The following is a 20,985-nucleotide window of genomic DNA, read 5'->3' on the forward strand; positions in this document are numbered from 1 at the left end:
GGAACAATTAAGGTATAACGTCCCTAACGCTTTGTGTTTATGGAAATGAAGGGGCTTGATGTTGCAATTTGTGTCATGTCCACACACCTTGTACAGGTAGACGCTCTCTAGGAGAATCATATGCTCTCTGGGAAATCCAAGAGGTCTCCTCTTTATTTGAGAGTGTCCCAGAGTGTACACTTCGGTAGAGTGTGAAACTAAAGTTATTATTGATTACCTTTCGAGATCGGTCCTCACACTCTGTCAGGTTCCTCCAGGGTATGGTGATGTTCTCCTTAATCTCTTTGACCAGCCATGTCCCCTCCGGGGTGCAGTATCGGAAAACTTTGCCTTGGATCACTGTGGGCACAAAGACACAAATGCATTTTGAAAGTTTAAGTTTGGGCTCTGGACCCTAAAAAAAAATCTGTTCTAGTACTAGGGTAAGCATTAAACAACAACACCCACAGAACAACATCATGTCTGCTGTTCTGTGTGGCAAAATGCAATTTATACAGTTATAACATTACTAGGTGATTCATCGCGCCCTACGGGCGCTCTTCACACCGTCGTAAGGGGCCTTAACCCTTGCACACCCTTGTGGTGAGTAATATTTGTATTATATGGAGTATTACCTCCAATCATAATTGTGTGAGTGGTTAAATATTGCATGGACAAAGGGCGTGCAATGGTTAAGGGGTCGAAGCCCCTTGCAATGGGGTGAACAGCGCATGCAGGGCCTGATGAATCACCTAGTAGGTGCTTTGGTTGGGGGAGTGGCGGGTGCGGGGAAGATGCGGATGGGATCCAGGGGTTCCGCGGGAGGGGCGGTTGCGGTGGTGCTGCAGGTGGGGGAGGGGTTGGTGCAGTGGTGCCGCAGGTGGGGGTCCGGAGCCACCGCGGGTGGGGGAGGAGCAGTTGCGGGGGTGCCCCGGGTGGGGGAGGGTCGAATGCGGTGGTGCGGGGGGAGGGGCGGGTACGGGGTTGCTGCGGGTGGGGGAGGGGGTCCGGAGCTACCATGGGTGGTAGAGGGGGTGTGTGGGGGTGCCGCGGATGGGGCCCGGAGGTACTGTGAGTGGGGGCGGGTAATGCTTCTCCTGCTTCTCCTCCTGGAAGCAGCTAAGCTGCTGTCCTCCCTTTGGCAGTGGCTCTCCCGGAGACTCGCACAGCAGCCAAGCAGCCAGTCACTATTGTTAGCGCCGGTGTCCCAACGCGCCGCATTACAGGGAAAAAGATGCACTCAAACTACAGCTCCCAGCAGCCCTAAGGGCCGGAATGCTTCGGCGCTAAGGGCTGCTGGGAGCTGAAGTTAAGGGGGCATTACGTGTGTACGCATCACTGGTACAGGGGGGCGTTACGTGTTTAAGCATCACTGGTACAGGGGGCATTACGTGTCTCAGCGGCATTGGTACAGGGGGCGTTACGTGTCTAAGCAGCACAGATACAGGAGCGTTACGTGTCTAAGCGGCACTGGTACAGATGGCGTTACGTGTGTAAACGTCACTGCAACGGGGGGCGTTGCGTGTGTAAGCGTCACTGCTACAGGGGGCGTTACTTGTGGAAGCGTCACTGCTACAGGGGGTGTTACTTGTTTAAGCATCACTGGTACAGGGGCCGTTACATATCTAAGCGCACAGATACAGTGGCGTTACGTATCTAAGCGTCACTGGTACAGAGGGCGTTACGTGTCTAAGCGGCACTGGTACAGAGGGCGTTACGTATGTGTCACTGCTAAAGGGGGCGTTACGTGTGTAAGCGTCACTGCTACAGGGGGCGTTACGTGTGTAAGCGTCACTGGTACAGGGGGGCGTTACGTGTGTAAGCGTCACTGGTACGGGGGGGCGTTACATGTGTAAGCGTCACTGGTACGGGGGGGCCGTTACGTGTGTAAGCGTCACTGCTACAGGGGGTGTTACGTGTGTAAGCGTCACTGGTACAGGGGGGCGTTACGTGTGTAAGCGTCACTGGTACGGGGGGGCGTTACATGTGTAAGCGTCACTGGTACGGGGGGGGGGCGCTACATGTGTAAGCGTCACTGGTACGGGGGGGCCGTTACGTGTGTAAGCGTCACTGCTACAGGGGGTGTTACTTGTGTATGGTCACTGGTACAGGGGGGAGTTACATGTGCAGAGCCGGATTAAGGGGGGGTCTCTGGGGGTAAGTAACCCTGGGCCCCCCTCAGTGACGGGGCCCCCCGTCACCCGCCACAGATCGGATCTCTATTACCGATCCGATCTGCGGCGCTGCGGCTCCCCGCTAATATCAGCGACAGCCAGCCAGAGTTCAGCAGGGCAGCAGAGCCGAGCGACGGCTCCGCTGTCCAATGATATATGAAAATGCAGCCTGCGGCTCCGTGACTGGTTGGAGCGCAGGCTGCAGGAAAGGGGGAGGCGGGATCCCGGCCATGCTGATCTTTGGCGGCGCGTGGAGATGGTTGTATCCAGAGGAGGAGAGAGGAATCTGCAAGCTCTCTCTTTCCCCTCCGTGTTCCTTGTCACAGCCTTGTCACAGCCTCCAGCACAGCAGTGCTAAAGTAAGGCGGGATGCATTCAGTTTTTTAAGTTAATGGGTCGTGTGTGTGTATATAGTATACAGGGATATACATACAGTATATATATATATATATATATATATATATATATATACTGTATGTATATCTGCACACACACATATTAGTATATATATATATATATATATATATATATCTGTATATATGTATATACAGACCTAGGGTGGCACTCGCAGCTCAATAAATCACGCTATACCAATTTGTAATATATTAAAGTTTCAATGCATTACATTTTCTTCAGTATATTCTGAAGAAAATGTTATGCATTGAAGCGTTGATATATTACAAATTGGTATAGCTTGATTTATTGAGCTGCGAGTGCCGCACTAGGCCGGTTTATTTTTTAGACTTTTTTTAAGGAGTGTATGGACACTGGCCTATAGTACTACATTTGGGAGTGTCGATCATGCTGGAAACAAAAATAAATATATATAGTATGCATGGACCGGCACTCATTCCAATGTAGGCAGCATACCCTGGTGCCCTCTGGTAGAAATCCGTACAGCTCCCAGTAAGAAACAGCAGCACTCGAGGTTTTTGTGCAATCACAAACGTGTATTCAAAGTACACATAAAACCAAAGGGGCTTGTAGGTGCTGAAACGTTGGTTTTATGTGTACTTTGAATACACGTTTGTGATTGCACAAAAACCTTGAGTGCTGCTGTTTCTTACTGGGAGATCTATCTATCTATCTATCTATCTATCTATCTATCTATCTATCTCATGATTGTCATTTTAGAGCTTAGGGCCCCCTGTTTTAAGTACCCCAGGCCCCCCGAAGCCTTAATCCAGCTCTGTACATGTGTAAGCGTCACTGGTACAGGGGCGTTACATGTGTAAGTGTCTCTACTACAGGGGGTATTATGTGCGCTGTGTCTTTGTAAAGTATGCGAGGTTGCCAATATATAGTTTGCTGGGGAGCGCTGAACACCCTAGCACCGGCCCAGACTGCAAACCCACGGCACTGCACTGCACAGCACTGTCACCTTTTACATTGATTCAGCGTCCAGACATTACCCTCCGCAATATCACCCACTCTATCCGTTACATTAGCCATCTCAGGGCTTCCAGGCCGGCAGCCCAGGTGCTGTGTTGCGGAGTCAGGGCCCCTGGGGATCTGGGTGCGGCTGTGGCAGGGAGGCACTTCTGTGACATCACACGCAGAGGAGGCGGATTGGCCATAGGGCTCACAGGGAAGATTCCCGGTGGGCCGACGCACCCGTGGGGCCTGTTTTGTTTGAGGACATGTGGTCCTTTTTATAGACATAATGAATAAGATGCAAAATAATTTGCATATATGAAAATTACTTTGCCACTTAGCCTGTGATTGCAGATGATCTAGTGTATGCTCTGTCTGCCTGCTTGACTGACATATAAGATTGAGTGAATAGTGATTGGGATACGGTTGGTGTAATAAGCAAGAAAATATATCTTGCTAAAGAATTATATAGTTTCCTAAATTCTGAAGGTGTATCATATAATGTGCTCATAATATTTAATTTTATTTCTTCCCCCTTGATGCTGGACATGCCCACTACCTGGAAAGTCTTGGGGAGAGGGTGCTGCTGCCATGGCCCATGGCTAGATCTTACAACTCTGGTGCTGCCCATGTGGGGCCACTAGTACACATTTTTCCAGGGCCTCTTTTTGTTCCCAATCTGCCCCTGGCCCTGGGGCTCAGAGAGTATGCAACGCAGGGAGGGCTATAAAAGCCTTCGGCTGCGCCCCTTTCATACACATCTATGGCGGTGGCTACAGCAGCTTTTGTTCCACCTGCGCTGCGGCTAGGGAGTGGGGATTGTCGATGCCAGAGAGGGTAGGCGGACTGGCAGCAGGACAATAGGACGCTGCAGTAAAAGGATTTTTTCCCCCCCTATCTGCAGCGCAGAGACTTGCTGCAGATGCAGTGGCATACCCTCCAGCTGCCACTTTTTGGCAGGTACAGGACCTTTTTTTTATGGTCTGTACCGTTTATTGACTCTCCAAGCTTCCATTGAAAGTATAGGAAAAGGGGCGTGGACACGTGGCTGTACCCGTGGCCACGCCCCCTTTTCAAATTTGTATCAATGTTTATGTGTAAATTGTTGGAGGGTATGATGCTGCAGATGCAGTGGGGCTATTTTGGGGTGTGGGGCTGGAGCTGTAGCTCCATCAGTCCCATTGCTAATCCTGCTCTGTGAAAACACAGCAGGCAAAGGGAAGAGCCTCCCATTGGATGTAACCTGTGTGGGAGGGCGTATCTCGCCCAATCAGCTGTGGACTGGGTGTGATAGACCTGCCACTAACCCAATGAAAGATGCGTTATACACACAGGCACAAAGTCACAGAGCTGGGCAATTATATAGGAGATGGTTGTTAGACTTTGGTCAGCCAAAAACTTTCTGCGTATGCAAAGTATGCAGATAATGGTAGTAAATATTTAATCGCTAAGGGCCGGTAAAAGGTGGGAGCATCAGTGCTTTGGACGGAGGGGGTGATTCAGATCTGATCGCTGTGCTGCTAATTTTGGTGTCCTGTGATCAGATAGTCGCCGCACAAGGGGAGTGTAAATTCGCCCCGTGCAAGTATGCGATCGCATGTGTATGCCGCGTGAAAATGTCCCTCAGTCAGCGGACAGCTGCAAATCCATTTGCAACTCACTCACCATCGAATTATTGCGGCCCAGGACTTACGCATACAGTGCAATGAGAACAGGCTGTTTGGGACTGGAGCTGACATCACACAACCTCCCTGAAAACGATTGGAAACTAGAGATGAGCGGGTTCGGTTTCTCTGAATCCGAACCCGCACGAACTTCATGTTTTTTTTCACGGGTCCGAGCGACTCGGATCTTCCCGCCTTGCTCGGTTAACCCGAGCGCGCCCGAACGTCATCATGACGCTGTCGGATTCTCGCGAGACTCGGATTCTATATAAGGAGCCGCGCGTCGCCGCCATTTTCACACGTGCATTGAGATTGATAGGGAGAGGACGTGGCTGGCGTCCTCTCCATTTAGATTAGGAGAGAGAGAGAGAGATTGACCTGAGGCTGATACTGTAGAAGAGAGTGCAGAGTTTAGTGACTGACCACAGTGACCACCAGCAGTGCAGTTGTTTTATTTAATATATCCGTTCTCTGCCTGAAAAAAACGGTACACACAGTGACTCAGTCACATACCATATCTGTGTGCACTGCTCAGCCCAGTGTGCTGCATGCGTGCATCATCTATGTATATATTATATATCTGACTGTGCTCAGCTCACACAGCTTATAATTGTGGGGGAGACTGGGGAGCACTGCAGTGCCAGTTATAGGTTATAGCAGGAGCCAGGAGTACAAGACAGTCACATACCATATCTGTGTGCACTGCTCAGCCCAGTGTGCTGCATCATCTATGTATATATTATATATCTGACTGTGCTCAGCTCACACAGCTTATAATTGTGGGGGAGACTGGGGAGCACTGCAGTGCCAGTTATAGGTTATAGCAGGAGCCAGGAGTACATATTATATTAAAATTAAACAGTGCACACTTTTGCTGCAGGAGTGCCACTGCCAGTGTGACTGACCAGTGACCTGACCACACTGACCACCAGTATAGTTAGTAGTAGTATACTATATTGTGATTGCCTGAAAAAGTTAAACACTCGTCGTGTGACTTCACTTGTGTGGTGTTTTTTTTTTTATTCTATAAAAAACTCATTCTGCTGACAGACAGTGTCCAGCAGGTCCGTCATTATATAATATATATACCTGTCCGGCTGCAGTAGTGATATATATATATTTTTTATATCATTATTTATCATCCAGTCGCAGCAGACACAGTACGGTAGTTCACGGCTGTAGCTACCTCTGTGTCGGCACTCGGCAGTCCATCCATAATTGTATACCACCTACCCGTGGTTTTTTTTTCTTTCTTCTTTATACATACATACTACTACATCTCTTTATCAACCAGTCTATATTAGCAGCAGACACAGTACAGTACGGTAGTTCACGGCTGTGGCTACCTCTGTGTCGGCACTCGGCAGTCCGTCCATAATTGTATACCACCTAACCGTGGTTTTTTTTTCTTTCTTCTTTATACATACATACTACGACATCTCTTTATCAACCAGTCTATATTAGCAGCAGACACAGTACAGTACGGTAGTTCACGGCTGTGGCTACCTCTGTGTCGGCACTCGGCAGTCCGTCCATAATTGTATACCACCTAACCGTGGTTTTTTTTTCTTTCTTCTTCATACATACATACTACGACATCTCTTTATCAACCAGTCTATATTAGCAGCAGACACAGTACAGTACGGTAGTTCACGGCTGTGGCTACCTCTGTGTCGGCACTCGGCAGTCCGTCCATAATTGTATACCACCTACCCGTGGTTTTTTTTTCTTTCTTCTTTATACATACATACTACTACATCTCTTTATCAACCAGTCTATATTAGCAGCAGACACAGTACAGTACGGTAGTTCACGGCTGTGGCTACGTCTGTGTCGGCACTCGGCAGTCCGTCCATAATTGTATACCACCTAACCGTGGGTTTTTTTTCTTTCTTCTTCATACATACATACTACGACATCTCTTTATCAACCAGTCTATATTAGCAGCAGACACAGTACGGTAGTTCACGGCTGTAGCTACCTCTGTGTCGGCACTCGGCAGTCCGTCCATAATTGTATACTAGTATCCATCCATCTCCATTGTTTACCTGAGGTGCCTTTTAGTTGTGCCTATTAAAATATGGAGAACAAAAATGTTGAGGTTCCAAAATTAGGGAAAGATCAAGATCCACTTCCACCTCGTGCTGAAGCTGCTGCAACTAGTCATGGCCGAGACGATGAAATGCCAGCAACGTCGTCTGCCAAGGCCGATGCCCAATGTCATAGTACAGAGCATGTCAAATCCAAAACACCAAATATCAGTAAAAAAAGGACTCCAAAACCTAAAATAAAATTGTCGGAGGAGAAGCGTAAACTTGCCAATATGCCATTTACCACACAGAGTGGCAAGGAACGGCTGAGGCCCTGGCCTATGTTCATGGCTAGTGGTTCAGCTTCACATGAGGATGGAGGCACTCAGCCTCTCACTAGAAAAATGAAAAGACTCAAGCTGGCAAAAGCAGTAGCACCGCAAAGAACTGTGCGTTCTTCGAAATCCCAAATCCACAAGGAGAGTCCAATTGTGTCGGTTGCGATGCCTGACCTTCCCAACACTGGACGTGAAGAGCATGCGCCTTCCACCATTTGCACGCCCCCTGCAAGTGCTGGAAGGAGCACCCGCAGTCCAGTTCCTGATAGTCAGATTGAAGATGTCAGTGTTGAAGTACACCAGGATGAGGAGGATATGGGTGTTGCTGGCGCTGGGGAGGAAATTGACCAGGAGGATTCTGATGGTGAGGTGGTTTGTTTAAGTCAGGCAACCGGGGAGACACCTGTTGTCCGTGGGAGGAATATGGCCGTTGACATGCCTGGTGAAAATACCAAAAAAATCAGCTCTTCGGTGTGGAACTATTTCAACAGAAATGCGGACAACAGGTGTCAAGCCGTGTGTTCCCTTTGTCAAGCTGTAATAAGTAGGGGTAAGGACGTTAACCACCTCGGAACATCCTCCCTTATACGTCACCTGCAGCGCATTCATAATAAGTCAGTGACAAGTTCAAAAACTTTGGGTGACAGCGGAAGCAGTCCACTGACCAGTAAATCCCTTCCTCTTGTAACCAAGCTCACGCAAACCACCCCACCAACTCCCTCAGTGTCAATTTCCTCCTTCCCCAGGAATGCCAATAGTCCTGCAGGCAATGTCACTGGCAATTCTGACGAGTCCTCTCCTGCCTGGGATTCCTCCGATGCATCCTTGCGTGTAACACCCACTGCTGCTGGCGCTGCTGTTGTTGCTGCTGGGAGTCGATGGTCATCCCAGAGGGGAAGTCGTAAGCCCACTTGTACTACTTCCAGTAAGCAATTGACTGTTCAACAGTCCTTTGCGAGGAAGATGAAATATCACAGCAGTCATCCTGCTGCAAAGCGGATAACTGAGGCCTTGACAACTATGTTGGTGTTAGACGTGCGTCCGGTATCCGCCGTTAGTTCACAGGGAACTAGACAATTTATTGAGGCAGTGTGCCCCCGTTACCAAATACCATCTAGGTTCCACTTCTCTAGGCAGGCGATACCGAGAATGTACACGGACGTCAGAAAAAGACTCACCAGTGTCCTAAAAAATGCAGTTGTACCCAATGTCCACTTAACCACGGACATGTGGACAAGTGGAGCAGGGCAGGGTCAGGACTATATGACTGTGACAGCCCACTGGGTAGATGTATGGACTCCCGCCGCAAGAACAGCAGCGGCGGCACCAGTAGCAGCATCTCGCAAACGCCAACTCTTTCCTAGGCAGGCTACGCTTTGTATCACCGGTTTCCAGAATACGCACACAGCTGAAAACCTCTTACGGCAACTGAGGAAGATCATCGCGGAATGGCTTACCCCAATTGGACTCTCCTGTGGATTTGTGGCATCGGACAACGCCAGCAATATTGTGTGTGCATTAAATATGGGCAAATTCCAGCACGTCCCATGTTTTGCACATACCCTGAATTTGGTGGTGCAGAATTATTTAAAAAACGACAGGGGCGTGCAAGAGATGCTGTCAGTGGCCAGAAAAATTGCGGGACACTTTCGGCGTACAGGCACCACGTACAGAAGACTGGAGCACCACCAAAAACTACTGAACCTGCCCTGCCATCATCTGAAGCAAGAAGTGGTAATGAGGTGGAATTCAACCCTCTATATGCTTCAGAGGTTGGAGGAGCAGCAAAAGGCCATTCAAGCCTATACAATTGAGCACGATATAGGAGGTGGAATGCACCTGTCTCAAGCGCAGTGGAGAATGATTTCAACGTTGTGCAAGGTTCTGATGCCCTTTGAACTTGCCACACGTGAAGTCAGTTCAGACACTGCCAGCCTGAGTCAGGTCATTCCCCTCATCAGGCTTTTGCAGAAGAAGCTGGAGACATTGAAGGAGGAGCTAACACGGAGCGATTCCGCTAGGCATGTGGGACTTGTGGATGGAGCCCTTAATTCGCTTAACAAGGATTCACGGGTGGTCAATCTGTTGAAATCAGAGCACTACATTTTGACCACCGTGCTCGATCCTAGATTTAAAGCCTACCTTGGATCTCTCTTTCCGGCAGACACAAGTCTGCTGGGGTTGAAAGACCTGCTGGTGAGAAAATTGTCAAGTCAAGCGGAACGCGACCTGTCAACATCTCCTCCTTCACATTCTCCCGCAACTGGGGGTGCGAGGAAAAGGCTCAGAATTCCGAGCCCACCCGCTGGCGGTGATGCAGGGCAGTCTGGAGCGACTGCTGATGCTGACATCTGGTCCGGACTGAAGGACCTGACAACGATTACGGACATGTCGTCTACTGTCACTGCATATGATTCTCTCACCATTGAAAGAATGGTGGAGGATTATATGAGTGACCGCATCCAAGTAGGCACGTCACACAGTCCATACTTATACTGGCAGGAAAAAGAGGCAATTTGGAGGCCATTGCACAAACTGGCTTTATTCTACCTAAGTTGCCCTCCCACAAGTGTGTACTCCGAAAGAGTGTTTAGTGCCGCCGCTCACCTTGTCAGCAATCGGCGTACGAGGTTACATCCAGAAAATGTGGAGAAGATGATGTTCATTAAAATGAATTATAATCAATTCCTCCGCGGAGACATTGACCAGCAGCAATTGCCTCCACAAAGTACACAGGGAGCTGAGATGGTGGATTCCAGTGGGGACGAATTGATAATCTGTGAGGAGGGGGATGTACACGGTGATATATCGGAGGGTGATGATGAGGTGGACATCTTGCCTCTGTAGAGCCAGTTTGTGCAAGGAGAGATTAATTGCTTCTTTTTTGGGGGGGGTCCAAACCAACCCGTCATATCAGTCACAGTCGTGTGGCAGACCCTGTCACTGAAATGATGGGTTGGTTAAAGTGTGCATGTCCTGTTTTGTTTATACAACATAAGGGTGGGTGGGAGGGCCCAAGGACAATTCCATCTTGCACCTCTTTTTTCTTTTATTTTTCTTTGCGTCATGTGCTGTTTGGGGAGGGTTTTTTGGAAGGGACATCCTGCGTGACACTGCAGTGCCACTCCTAAATGGGCCCGGTGTTTGTGTCGGCCACTAGGGTCGCTAATCTTACTCACACAGTCAGCTACCTCATTGCGCCTCTTTTTTTCTTTGCGTCATGTGCTGATTGGGGAGGGTTTTTTGGAAGGGACATCCTGCGTGACACTGCAGTGCCACTCCTAAATGGGCCCGGTGTTTGTGTCGGCCACTAGGGTCGCTAATCTTACTCACACAGTCAGCTACCTCATTGCGCCTCTTTTTTTCTTTGCGTCATGTGCTGATTGGGGAGGGTTTTTTGGAAGGGACATCCTGCGTGACACTGCAGTGCCACTCCTAAATGGGCCCGGTGTTTGTGTCGGCCACTAGGGTCGCTAATCTTACTCACACAGTCAGCTACCTCATTGCGCCTCTTTTTTTCTTTGCGTCATGTGCTGATTGGGGAGGGTTTTTTGGAAGGGACATCCTGCGTGACACTGCAGTGCCACTCCTAAATGGGCCCGGTGTTTGTGTCGGCCACTAGGGTCGCTAATCTTACTCACACAGTCAGCTACCTCATTGCGCCTCTTTTTTTCTTTGCGTCATGTGCTGATTGGGGAGGGTTTTTTGGAAGGGACATCCTGCGTGACACTGCAGTGCCACTCCTAAATGGGCCCGGTGTTTGTGTCGGCCACTAGGGTCGCTAATCTTACTCACACAGTCAGCTACCTCATTGCGCCTCTTTTTTTCTTTGCGTCATGTGCTGATTGGGGAGGGTTTTTTGGAAGGGACATCCTGCGTGACACTGCAGTGCCACTCCTAAATGGGCCCGGTGTTTGTGTCGGCCACTAGGGTCGCTAATCTTACTCACACAGTCAGCTACCTCATTGCGCCTCTTTTTTTCTTTGCGTCATGTGCTGATTGGGGAGGGTTTTTTGGAAGGGACATCCTGCGTGACACTGCAGTGCCACTCCTAAATGGGCCCGGTGTTTGTGTCGGCCACTAGGGTCGCTAATCTTACTCACACAGTCAGCTACCTCATTGCGCCTCTTTTTTTCTTTGCGTCATGTGCTGATTGGGGAGGGTTTTTTGGAAGGGACATCCTGCGTGACACTGCAGTGCCACTCCTAAATGGGCCCGGTGTTTGTGTCGGCCACTAGGGTCGCTTATCTTACTCACACAGTCAGCTACCTCATTGCGCCTCTTTTTTTCTTTGCGTCATGTGCTGATTGGGGAGGGTTTTTTGGAAGGGACATCCTGCGTGACACTGCAGTGCCACTCCTAGATGGGCCAGGTGTTTGTGTCGGCCACTAGTGTCGCTTAGCTTAGTCATCCAGCGACCTTGGTGCAAATTTTAGGACTAAAAATAATATTGTGAGGTGTGAGGTATTCAGAATAGACTGAAAATGAGTGGAAATTATGGTTTTTGAGGTTAATAATAATATGGGATCAAAATGACCCCCAAATTCTATGATTTAAGCTGTTTTTTAGTGTTTTTTTAAAAAAACACCCGAATCCAAAACACACCCGAATCCGACAAAAAAAATTCGGTGAGGTTTTGCCAAAACGCGGTCGAACCCAAAACACGGCCGCGGAACCGAACCCAAAACCAAAACACAAAACCCGAAAAATTTCAGGCGCTCATCTCCTGTGTTTTCCCTGACACTCCCAGAAAACGGACAGTTACCACCCACAAACACCCTCTCCCTGTCAATCAGCATGCAAATGGCTGGGCGATTGAAATTTTCGCACCAGCTTGTCGCTGCTTGTTGTTGTTCGTCGACACACGTGCGCATTGCGGTGCATACGCATACACAGTCAATCGATAATCGCCCACTGTGTGAAAGTGCACAGCAACGATCAGGTCTGAATAGGGCCCGGAATACATACACCTTGCTGTGACCCCAGTATGGATTAAAAGCTGCTGTTATTGGGCATTTGTAAATGGTACACCACGCCATGACATCACTGCGCAGCATTCTAGAATTCAATACTAGACAGATTTCATAATTGTCTAGTGCCTTGCTGCTTGCTGGTAACATGAAAGGAGATGACAGAATTTTTTTTTGCAAAGGATTTATTATTTAAATATAGTATTTTTAATGCATGAGACATTATGAAATGGTTTTTACATATTTCAAATGTGTCAGATCTCATATTTCAAATAAATGGTGCTTTACTGCATACTGAAGGGCACTGTACTGTACTGTAGGTGGTGCAATTCTTTTTTTTATGCTCCAAAATTGACCTCCATTGCATTCCTCCAAGGTCTAAATCTTGGTGGCACACACCTGATTTTACAGATCTCAAAAAGTTTGGCAATTTGCCCAAAAGTGGACATTTGTGAGCAGATCAGGGTAACTTTTGGGAGGATAGGGATTAGTATATAGGCCCTCATTCCGAGTCGTTCGCTCAGTAAATTTCATCGCATCGCAGTGATTTTCCGCTTAGTGCGCATGCATAATGTCCGCACTGCGACTGCGCCAAGTAATTTTGCAATGAAGATAGTATTTTTACTCACGGCTTTTTCTTCGCTCCGGCGATCGTAATGTGATTGACAGGAAATGGGTGTTACTGGGCGGAAACAGGCCGTTTTATGGGCGTGTGGGAAAAAACGCTACCGTTTCCGGAAAAAACGCGGGAGTGGCTGGAGAAACGGAGGAGTGTCTGGGCGAACGCTGGGAGTGTTTGTGACGTCAACCCAGGAACGACAAGCACTGAACTGATCGCAGATGCCGAGTAAGTCTGAAGCTACTCTGAAACTGCTAAGAAGTTTGTAATCGCAATATTGCGAATACATCGTTCACAATTTTAAGAAGCTAAGATTCACTCCCAGTAGGCTGCGGCTTAGCGTGTGCAATACTGCTAAAATCGCCTTGCGAGCGAACAACTCGGAATGACCTCCATAGGCCCTCATTCCGAGTTGTTCGCTCGCTAGCTGCTTTTAGCAGCATTGCACACGCTAAGCCGCCGCCCTCTGGGAGTGTATCTTAGCTTAGCAGAACTGCGAACGAAAGATTCGCATAATTGCGAATAGAAATTTCTTTACAGTTTCTGAGTAGCTCGAGACTTACTCCTACACTGCGATCAGTTCAGTCAGTTTCGTTCCTGGTTTGACGTCACAAACACACCCAGCGTTCGCCCAGACACTCCCCCGTTTCTCCAGCCACTCCCGCGTTTTTCCCAGAAACTGCAGCGTTTTTCAGCACACACCCATAAAACGTCCAGTTTCCGCCCAGAAACACCCACTTCCTGTCAATCACACTCCGATCACCAGAACGATGAAAATTCCTCGTTATGCCGTGAGTAAAATACCTAACTTTTGAGTAAAATAACTAAGCGCATGCGCTCTGAGAACATTGCGCACGCGCAGTTTGCGGCAAATTGCTCCGTTGCGAAAATCACTAACGAGCGAACAACTCGGAATGAGGGCCATAGATCAGTGCTTATTTTGTCCCGAAATCATGTGTTGGGAGCTACAGTGTAAGGATTTCTTTTTATTTTATTTTATAAATACAGTATGCTCTTTACGGCACTTTAATCACTGTATACATAATAATGGGGGTAATTTTGAGTTGATCGCAGCAGCAAGTTTGTTAGCAATTGGGCAAAACCAGGGCCCTCATTCCGAGTTGTTCGCTCGCCAGCTTTTAGCAGCATTGCACACGCTAGGCCGCCGCCCTCTGGGAGTATATCTTAGCATAGCAGAATTGCTAACGAAAGATTAGCAATTCTGCTATTAAGTATTTCCTTGCAGTTTCTGAGTAGCTCCATACCTACTCCTAGATTGCGATCACCTCAGTCCGTTTAGTTCCTGGTTTGACGTCACAAACACGCCCTGCGTCCGGCCAGCCACTCCCCCGTTTCTCCAGCCACTCCTGCGTTTTTACCTGGCACGCCTGCGTTTTTTAGCACACTCCCTGAAAACGTCCAGTTTCCGACCAGAAACACCCACTTCCTGTCAATCACACTCATCAGAGCGATTGAAAAGCTTTGTTCGCCCGTGAGTAAAATAGCATAGTTTTGTGTAAAATTGCTTAGAAAGTGCACCCTGCTGTGCATACGCATGCGCAGAACTGACGGATTTTAGCCTATTAGCAATTCTGATAAAAATAGCAGCGAGCGAACAACTCGGAATGAGGGCCCATGTGCACTGCAGGGAAGGCAGATATAACATTTGCAGAGAGAGTTAGAGTTGGGTGGGTTATTTTGTTTCTGTGCAAGGTAAATACTGGCTGCTTTATTTTTACACTGCAATTTAGATTTCAGATTGAATACACCCCATCCAAATCTAACTCTCTCTGCACATGTCACATCTGCCCCCCCTGCAGTGCAGTGCCGTAACTAGGTGTGTGCCAGCGGTGCCTGGCACACAGCACATGTGCACTGAGCGCGCAGGACCGCCGGCAACACCTGCTGGTCCGCGCTGCTCAGTGCTTGTCTGCAGAAGCACTGTAGCTGCAGCGGCGGATCAGGATGCTGGATGTGATTGCCCTGTGTCCGGTCCTGCGCCTCCTCGTCTCCCAGGCCGCCTATCAGTGCTGAAAGGGGGCATGGCCACGGGTCTGTGATTAGGCCACGCCCCCGACCTTGCTGTTTGGTCTGTATCTGTCCGTCTCTGCTAAGGGGACACTGTCTGCCGTAATGTGTAAAAAGGGGGATGCTGTCTGCCGTAATGTGTAAAAAGGGGGACGCTGTCTGCCGTAATGTGTAAAAAGGGACGCTGTCTGCCGTAATGTGTGAAAAGTGGGACGCTGTCTGCTGTAATGTGTAAAAAGGGGGACGCTGTCTGCCGTAATGTGTAATAAGGGGACGCTGTCTGCCGTAATGTGTAATAAGGGGATGCTGTCTGCCGTAATGTGTATTAAGGGGACGCTGATTGCCGTAATGTGTAAAAAGGGGGACGCTGTCTGCCGTAATGTGTAATAAGGGGACTCTGTCTGCCGTAATGTGTAATAAGGGAACGCAATCTGCTGTAATGTGCAACATGGGGACGCAATCTGCCGTAATGTGTAATAAGGGGACGCTGTGTGCCGTAATGTGTTAAAAGGTGAATCTGTCTGCCATAATGTGTAAAAGGGGCTCTACCTGGTGTAGTGGCGCTACTGTGCAGCATAATTTGAATAATAGAGACTACTGTGCACAGTAAAATTAATTGGTATTATTTTGTGGCCACACCCCTTCCCCATGAAGCGCACTGCCCCTGTTTTGCATGGGGGAGGGGGCGCCAAGGCCATTTCTTGCACACAGCGCTAAAATGTCTAGTTACGGCACTGCTGCAGTGCACATGGGGGGTAATTCCAAGTTGATCGCAGCAGGATTTTTAATAGCAATTGGGCAAAACCATGTGCACTGCAGGGGAGGCAGATATAACACGTGCAGAAAGAGTTAGATTTGGGTGGGTTATTTTATTTCTGTGCAGGGTAAATACTGGCTGCTTTATTTTTACACTGCAAATTAGATTGCAGATTGAACACACCCCACCCAAATCTAACTCTTTCTGCACATGTTATATCTGCCTCCCCTGCAGTGCACATGGTTTTGCCCAACTGCTAAAAAAAAATCCTGCTGCGATCAACTTGGAATTACCCCCATGATTTTGCCCAACTGCTAACAAATTTGCTGCTGCGATCAACTCTGAATTAGGCCCAATATTAACATCTAGATTAGAAAGTTGTGATGTTAGGATAATAAATATATATAGACACTAAGACAAAGGAAAAACAACCTATTATCATTTAAACAATGAAATCATCATTCTTTCATCTGAGGAACACAGACCGAATCAAGCACTTAATTCCCTTAGAAGATCTGCCTAAAGTCATACACGCATTTGTAGGGTGTACTATGATTGGCCGGCTGTCGGGATCCTGGCGCCCAGCACACCGGTGCCAGGATCCTGACCGCTGGAATGCCGGCAGCAAGGGAAGCGCAAAAGAGCCCCTTGCTGGCACGGTTGAGCACTACGCACGTCACGTGCGCCACGCTATTTATTCTCCCTCCAGCGGTGTCGTGGACACCCCAAGAGGGAAAATAGTTGTCGGTATCCTGGCGCCGGTAATCTGAGCGCCGGTATCCCGACAGCCGGTACTGTATATCGAGTGCCACCCGCATTTGTATCATCAAGCCAAGACTACTGCAATGCCCTATACCCAGGGCCGGTGCAAGGTTACTTGGTACCCTAGGCAAAACGTCTGCCTACTGCCCCCCAACACCATCAATTACCCAATTCCCCAGTCAGTAAGGTGAAAATGCAGAGGCGGTGTATTGCATGTGCCTCTGAGTCAGGCTCTATGTGCTAGTGCCTGATGTTGGGTAGCTGGTGACTGTGCTACGTCATGGCTACAGGTTGTGGATGTGTAGGTCCTCCTGGCTCTGGTACTGAGTTAGTTCCTAATTCTGGGTAGTTGATGATTACAGTCACTATGTTCGTTCCTGGCGCTGGGTGGATGGTGATTACGGGTACCGTGCTGTGCTCATTTCTGCCTCTGGATATTTGGAAGCTACTGGCACTGTGACCCTTGGTACAGTAGTTGGTGACTACAAACACTATACTAGTTTCTGGCTCAGGAAGTGAAGCTTTGAGACAATGTACGGCGGTGTCTTATACATCTCCCAGCTGTCTGACTGCAATGAGTTCGACAAGGATGTATCTCTCAAAGACATCCTTAATTATTTGACAGGTACACTCAGTGGCACCCCCTTACCAGATTCTGGCACCCTACCCAGCTACCTATTTCTTTCTATTTCATTCTCTCTCTCATACATACATATATACGTCATCCATACACTGCCTCTCTCATACTTACATGCATCCACTGTCCCTCTAAATACATCCATACATCCATACACTGCCTCTATCGGGTGGTCTTCAGTATGCTGCCAGCCAGGATCCCAACCACCGGCATGCCGACACATATTCTCCCTCTTGGGGGTCTACGACCCCCAAGGAGGGAGAATAAATAGCATAGCGCACCACCGTGCCCGCAGCGTGGGGAGTGCAGCGAGCCCGCAAGGGGCTCATTAGCGCTCACCCAGCTGTCAGTATGCCGGCGATCTGGATCCCGGCCGCCGGTCACTCATACTACACCCCGTCTATCAAACATACATACATACATACACTGCCTCTATCATACATACATACATACATACACACACTGCCTCTATCATACATACATACATATATACATAGATACACTGCCTCATTCATACATCCATACACTGCCGCATTCATACATACATATATACGTCCACACACTGCTTCTATACATACATACATACATACATACATACATACATACACTGCCTCTATCATACATACATACACACACTGCCTCTATCATACATACATACATATATACATAGATACACTGCCTCATTCATACATCCATACACTGCCGCATTCATACATACATATATACGTCCACACACTGCTTCTATACATACATACACTGCCTCTATCATACATACATAGATACACTGCCTCATTCATACATCCATACACTGCCGCATTCATATATACATATATACGTCCACACACTGCTTCTATACATACACACACTGCCTCTATCATACATACATAGATACACTGCCTCATTCATACATCCATACACTGCCGCATTCATATATACATATATACGTCCACACACTGCTTCTATACATACATACATACATACATACACTGCCTCTATCATACATACATACATACATACATACACTGCCTCTATCATACATACATACATAGATACACTGCCTCATTCATACATCCATACACTGCCGCATTCATATATACATATATACGTCCACACACTGCTTCTATACATACATACATACATACATACATACATACATACATACACTGCCTCCATCCATACGTCACACGCAGCCGCTGTGACCCGGGACGTGGCGGGTAACTGCCTTCCAGCACAGCTGGCAGGGAGCTACTCAGCAGGTACAAAAGCATCGCCGCTGTGCAATGCTTTTGCACCCTTGTGGGGGGATAGGGCCAGACATGCGGGGCGGACTAGCTCTGTGCTGGGCGTCCCCCCACATGTCTGAGAATCTGATCGTAGATGTGCTAAATTTATCACATCTACGATCAGCTCTAAATCACCCTCACAATTAGTACCTCAGTTATTTTGACCCATATCCTGTTGGTTTGAATACTGTACACCTCCTGACAATCTGACCACACCTATCACATGAGGCTATGGGGAAGCGTGTGTGTGTCAGGCTATGGGGCAGCGCGTGTGTGTCAGGCTATGGGGAAGCGTGTGTGTGTCAGGCTATGGGGCAGCGTGTGTGTGTCAGGCTATGGGGCAGCGTGTGTGTGTCAGGCTATGGGGCAACGTGTGTGAGTCAGGCTATGGGGAAGCGTGTGTGTGTCAGGCTATGGGGCAGCATGTTAGTGTCAGGCTATGGGGCAGCGTGTGTGTGTCAGGCTTTGGGGCAGTGTGTGTGTGTCAGGCTATGGGGCAGCGTGTGTGTGTGAGGCTATGGGGAAGCGTGTGTGTGTCAGGCTATGGGGCAGCGTGTGTGTGTGTCAGGCTTTGGGGCAGCGTGTGTGTGTGTCAGGCTATGGGGCAGCGTGTGTGTGTGTCAGGCTATGGGGCAGCGTGTGTGTGTGTCAGGCTATGGGGCAGCGTGTGTGTGTCAGGCTATGGGGCAGCGTGTGTGTGTGTCACAGGCTATGGGGCAGCGTGTGTGTCAGGTTACTCAGGTAGGGGCAGCGTGTGTGAGTTTCAGGCTATGGGGCAGCGTGTGTGTGTGTCAGGCTATAGGGCAGCGTGTGTGTGTGTCACAGGTTATGGGGCAGCGTGTGTGTCAGGTTACTCAGGTAGGGGCAGCGTGTGTGTGTGTCAGGCTATGGGGCAGCGTGTGTGTGTGAGGCTATGGGGAAGCGTGTGTGTGTCAGGCTATGGGGCAGCGTGTGTGTGTGTCAGGCTTTGGGGCAGCGTGTGTGTGTGTCAGGCTATGGGGCAGCGTGTGTGTGTCAGGCTATGGGGCAGCGTGTGTGTGTGTCAGGCTATGGGGCAGCGTGTGTGTGTCAGGCTATGGGGCAGCGTGTGTGTGTGTCACAGGCTATGGGGCAGCGTGTGTGTCAGATTACTCAGGTAGGGGCAGCGTGTGTGAGTTTCAGGCTATGGGGCAGCGTGTGTGTGTGTCAGGCTATAGGGCAGCGTGTGTGTGTGTCACAGGTTATGGGGCAGCGTGTGTGTCAGGTTACTCAGGGGCAGCGTGTGTGTGTGTCAGGCTATGGGGCAGCGTGTGTGTGTGTCAGGCTATGGGGCAGCGTGTGAGTGTCAGGCTATGGGGCAGCGTGTGAGTGTCAGGCTATGGGGCAGTGTGTGTGTGTGTGTCAGGCTTTGGGGCAGTGTGTGTGTGCCAGGCTATGGGGCAGCGTGTGTGTGTGAGGCTATGGGGAAGCGTGTGTGTGTCAGGCTATGGGGCAGCGTGTGTGTGTGTGTGTGTGTGTGTGTGTGTGTGTCAGGCTTTGGGGCAGCGTGTGTGTGTGTGTCAGGCTATGGGGCAACGTCTGTGTGTCAGGCTATGGGGCAGCGTGTGTGTGTGTCAGGCTATAGGGCAGCGTGTGTGTGTCAGGCTATGGGGAAGCGTGTGTGTGTCAAGCTATGGGGCAGTGTGTGTGTGTGTGTCAGGCTTTGGGGCAGCGTGTGTGTGTGTCAGGCTATGGGGCAACGTGTGTGAGTCAGGCTATGGGGAAGCGTGTGTGTGTGAGGCTATGGGGAAGCGTGTGTGTGTCAGGCTATGGGGCAGCGTGTGTGTGTCAGGCTATGGGGCAGTGTGTGTGTGTGTCAGGCTATGGGGCAGCGTGTGTGTGTCAGGCTATGGGGCAGCGTGTGTGTGTCAGGCTATGGGGCAGCGTGTGTGTGTATCAGGCTATGGGGCAGCGTGTGTGTGTCAGGTTATGGAGCAGTGTGTGTGTGTCAGGCTATGGGGCAGTGTGTGTGTGTGTGTGTGTGTGTGTGTGTGTGTGTGTGTGTCAGGCTATGGGGCAGTGTGTGTGTCAGGCTTTGGGGCAGTGTGTGTGTGCCAGGCTATGGGGCAGCGTGTGTGTGTGAGGCTATGGGGAAGCGTGTGTGTGTCAGGCTATGGGGCAGCGTGTGTGTGTGTGTGTGTGTGTGTGTGTGTGTGTGTGTCAGGCTTTGGGGCAGCGTGTGTGTGTGTGTCAGGCTATGGGGCAACGTCTGTGTGTCAGGCTATGGGGCAGCGTGTGTGTGTGTCAGGCTATGGGGCAGCGTGTGAGTGTCAGGCTATGGGGCAGCGTGTGAGTGTCAGGCTATGGGGCAGCGTGTGTGAGTGTCAGGCTATGGGGCAGCGTGTGTGTGTG

At 49.4% G+C, this 20,985-nt stretch overlaps 1 protein-coding gene across 2 annotated transcripts in view; it reads right to left on the bottom strand.

Moving 5' to 3' along the window:
• The window catches only part of GLP1R (glucagon like peptide 1 receptor), a 615,585-nt gene that overhangs the window by 316,662 nt on the left and 277,938 nt on the right, over positions 1-20,985 (bottom strand). For both annotated transcript variants that reach the window (XM_063918850.1, XM_063918851.1), the window contains one exon: positions 218-339. In XM_063918850.1, the coding sequence (XP_063774920.1) occupies positions 218-339 (122 nt within the window). The remainder of the gene's footprint in view (positions 1-217; positions 340-20,985) is intronic.

This window comes from Pseudophryne corroboree, chromosome 4 (assembly GCF_028390025.1).
Source record: "Pseudophryne corroboree isolate aPseCor3 chromosome 4, aPseCor3.hap2, whole genome shotgun sequence".
NCBI classification, from domain to species: domain Eukaryota; kingdom Metazoa; phylum Chordata; class Amphibia; order Anura; family Myobatrachidae; genus Pseudophryne; species Pseudophryne corroboree.